Consider the following 4,498-nt stretch of genomic DNA (forward strand, 5'->3'; position numbering starts at 1 on the left):
ACTGTATGTGGCTCAGTGGGGCTATACCTCCACCAAACAGTGGGACGGTCCCGGGGCGGGGGCTTTTGTGAGTGTGAAGGTTATTGGTTTCCTCTGGTGCTGTGGCAGTAGATTCTCCAGCACCAAATGCATCTGATTTGTGTAGCTTCACACTTGAATTTCAATTTGTAGTGACAAACTAAGAATTTTACACTTGGGCTTTTACCTCTAATGTATTTTGTACCAACACAGACGATATTTGTTTTTAACTGGATCAATCCTTGTGGTGTAAATATGAGAAGAGCCAACACTGCAGAGAAACACCTGATTTTTTTGTTGATTTATGACTTGTGTAAAACGTGTGAAACGTGACAACTGATAAAGTTGTTTTTTTGGACACACGTGCATGATATCAGGTTTATAACTTTCCGTAAGGACATGATAATTACGACAATAAGGAAATACTTAGTATGTTAATGATAAATAAAGTGGGGGTGAGTTACAAATATATAAGGAACCGTCACAGACACTCAAAAGCTACTGATGAAGCAAGAACCTGGAGCAACAACGCTCAAGGTAAGTGAAAGCCATATTTGATGTTGTTTGATGTGTTTTATATTTTGACCCTGTTAACTGAAGAAGAAAATAATAATAACTGTCTTGTGATTAGATGGCGCTTGTCTGTATTTTTCTCTCCTTCATACTTGGCATGTCAGCGGCAGTGCCTCAAGGTAAACATGAAATAAACTAAGCACACGTTTTATCATAACACCTTTGGAAGCCTAGACATTAGGTTCATTGGTTTGTTTGTGTGTTTAATATATTTTATATCAATATTTTTTTTGAAAGACCTGTCCGGAAAGATGCTGGTCTTTCCACAAGAAAGCAGTTCTGCTCATGTGAGACTCACCACCTCCAGACAGAGCCTGGGAGCCGTCACTGTCTGTCAAAGGTGCGTGACACAGACTTTCAACAATACTAATACTAATACTAATACTAATACTAATACTAATACTAATACTAATACTAATACTAATACTAATACTAATACTAATACTAATGCTCATGTTTCTGTTGTGTCGGCAGGTTTATTACAGAACTCACCAGAGCTTTCAGTTTGTTCTCCTTGGCCACTCCTTCAGTTGCAAATGACTTTCTCATTTTGAAGAATGCTGCAAGTGGTGATATCAGTCCTTATATCAGAGACCTTGGCATAACCTTTAAGGCTCAGGATTATCATCTGAACAGGTGGCAGTCACTTTGTGTCACCTGGGACGCAGCCTCTGGTCTGGCGCAACTGTGGCTTGATGGAAAACCTTCAATATTGAAGTTCTTTAGTACCTCCAACATCAGTGGACCTATGATTATTGTGCTAGGACAGGTACAGTACACAGTATTTATCCAAAACGATGCCTGAGAATTCCTTTTTCAATAGTATGAGCAACTAATAAAAACATGTGTCATCCACAGGACCAGGATTCTTATGGAGGAGGCTTTGACAGCAAACAGTCTTTTGTGGGGATGCTGACAGACGTCCACATGTGGGACTATGTGCTCCCTCCACACCACTTGGATAACTACAGTCAGAGGTTCAACTTTCCAGAAGGAAATATCCTCAACTGGAGGTCAATAGAGTTTTCGATCATAGGCAGAGTCTTGGTCCAGAATGAACAACATCCAAATTAAAAATGACATTTATCCGTTTGAAGAAGAATGAGCTCAACCTTTATGGGGTGATTAGGAAAGATTATAAGATTGTTTTGTACAGGTTTAGCAAATCCAATCACTATAAAGTGCATCATGTTTTCACACATTTACAGCATGCAGACAATACAGATGGAATATTTGTTGAGCTCTTTCTTGTCCTCCTTCAGCTGCCCCCTGTTTTGTTTATATATTGTTGATATTGGTCTGTATATAGTGTATATAATCTTGTTTTTTGCCGTAAGGTTTGAGAGTAATTACTTTTTTTTTTATTATATGTACTTTTAAATGACAATAAAGTTATCTAAACTGAACTAGTATCCAGTCTGTTTGTTTTGCTCTAGTAAACTGCTGTGGTTTCTTATATATCCTTAATATGACCTACAAGTAATCCTCATATTGTATCTCAATTTGTCCAAAATTGATCAATGGATTTGTTTTACTCCTTAAAGGAACAGGCCACCGTTTTTCCATACTGAGATATGTTCTTACCTGAGCTTAGACGAGTTGATACGTTCCTCTCTGGTCTTCTTGAGTGTCCGTGGAAGAGCTTGCTTGCTTCTAACTTCACCCCATTTGGAGCTATGGGAATACATGAGGAGAGGCCAAATGCTAACAACACCCTTGGTCGTTAACATTGCAATGAAAAAATAAGTGTTGCTACATACTGGCCCATAACAACAATAAAGTAAAGTCTGAAGTCTGTGTTAAAGCAAGTAAATCCAGAAACAACTGTGTGCATAATGTCGTTGATGTACCTGCTGTAGCAACAGGTCAATGGTTTTTGTAAAAGCAAATACCATTGACCTGTTGACCAACTGTTTGGGTCGCGGTCTGTAGACACAGCTGGCATCACTTTGATCAATCTCCCAGTAAGTAAATTATTGTCCTGACATTCTATTTCCCTTAATACATGTTGATGACACAAACAGTTCATGAATGGGCAGACACAGATCCCACAGACGACTGAAGAAGAGAGCAACAGGACTCAAGGTAAGAGCACACATGCCAGCTATTCAAGTTGTGAAGACTGAATACAAATGTTGTTATTGTCATTGATTAGATGGCGCCTGTCTGCATTTTCCTCTCATTGACAATTGGAATATCCGCAGCTCTTCCTCGAGGTAAACATTAATGGCATCATTAGTTGAATTCAACAATGTTTGGAGTATTCATTACATATTCACTACATTACAGGTTTTTTTTTGATGAAAGTAGATAATATTCATTTTCACCTTTTCCTCATTGTAAACCTGCAGTCAGTGAATCTATGAAAAAGCTGCTGTAATGTAGCTCTGATCACAAAAATATAAATAAATAACAGAAAACACCAACTTCCAGCCTCTTCTGTTTGACCTGATTTGATGAAGTCACCTCTATTCTGCATCTGAATAATCTGCAATTAACGTTGACAGTGGATATGCTTTCACTGAAGAAGAATTTCCATGTGATGTTTTATGCTCCTGTATTATATGTGTTAGTCCTCAGTTGTCCAGGAAAAATAGAAGTTTTCATTGTAGTCAACTGGGCTGGAGTTATCTCTGTACTTACATACTGACTGTAAATGGCTACTTTGTCTTTAAAAAATACAAATGTGTCTTTCCTGAAGACATGACTGGAAAGATGCTGATCTTTCCACAAGAAACCAACACCGACCATGTGAGATTCACCACCTCCAGACAGACTCTGGGAGCAGCCACGGTCTGCCTGAGGTCAGTGTACGGCAGAGCTCCTTCAAATGGACGATGACACTAATGTTTTGCTTGTTTGTTTTTTAGGTATCTTACTGACCTTGTCAGATCTTTCAGTTTTTTTGTTTTGGCCACACCCACTCACGTGAATGACTTTCACATTTTTAAGATGCCTGCCAGGGATGAAATAAATGTAGATATTAGGAACGTTGCCAAAAATTTCAAAGGTCAAGAATTCAAACTAAACACGTGGCAGTCAGTTTGTGCCACTTGGGAGGCGGCGTCTGGTCTGGTGCAGGTGTGGCTCGATGGGAAACCTTCAAGTATGAAGTTTGCCACTAATTCCAATATCAGTGGACCTATGATCATTGTCGTCGGACAGGTATAGTAGAAGTACTACAAGTCGTATTTTCATATCCTTTGTGGTAATGTCGACTATACATTATTCCCACCACAGGACCAGGATGCTTATGGAGGAGGCTTTGACAAAATCCGTTCTTTTGTGGGGATGATTTCAGATGTCCACATGTGGGACTATGTGCTCTCTCCACACCACTTAGATAACTACAGTCAGAAGTTCAACTTTCCAGAAGGAAATATCCTCAACTGGAGCTCAATAGAGTTTATGATCACAGGCAGAGTCTTGGTCCAGAATAAACAACATCCGTGTTAGAATTCACTCAGAATTAATCCGTTTGTATTGTAGAAAGGGTTAAATCATCGACTGAACTGGCTTTTGGTAAAGTTGAGGACGTTTCGCTTCTTGTCACAGAAATCAGTTTGCATTGTTTCAGCTTTCTGTGTTTTGCTGACGTTTTTACAGTTTCCTTTTCCTCATCAAACTTCAATAAGCACTTTATACAAAGTTTTTCCAAATTAAATTGAATATTAATTTAAATAAAATCATAAAAGTTTTGTAACTTTTCTTGTTCCTCTGGAAACAGTAGAGTCTCTCTCGTTTTGTTTTTTCTATGGATCTGATATTCAATGCTATACCAGATTTGTTCCTGATCTTTGTATAATTAAACAAGATTGGAAATAATTTGCCTAAGTACAGCTTGTCTTGTTCCTCCGGCAACAGCAGAAATCTCTATCTCATTTCAACATCAGCACCAAACTCCTCG

At 38.6% G+C, this 4,498-nt stretch overlaps 1 protein-coding gene across 1 annotated transcript; it reads left to right on the forward strand.

The window, feature by feature from the left end:
- Positions 1–688: 688 nt before the first annotated feature.
- On the forward strand, positions 689–4,047 carry LOC306966724 (C-reactive protein-like; the record flags this gene model as incomplete). Its single annotated transcript, XM_079561537.1, has 9 exons — positions 689–710; positions 829–931; positions 1,066–1,360; positions 1,450–1,604; positions 2,631–2,676; positions 2,747–2,807; positions 3,293–3,395; positions 3,462–3,756; positions 3,832–4,047. 9 exons carry the CDS (start codon positions 689–691, stop codon positions 4,045–4,047), a joined length of 1,296 nt encoding a protein of 431 aa, XP_079417663.1.
- Positions 4,048–4,498: the final 451 nt, after the last annotated feature.

This window comes from Gobius niger, assembly GCF_951799975.1.
Source record: "Gobius niger genome assembly, chromosome: 8".
Classification (NCBI taxonomy): Eukaryota; Metazoa; Chordata; class Actinopteri; order Gobiiformes; family Gobiidae; genus Gobius; species Gobius niger.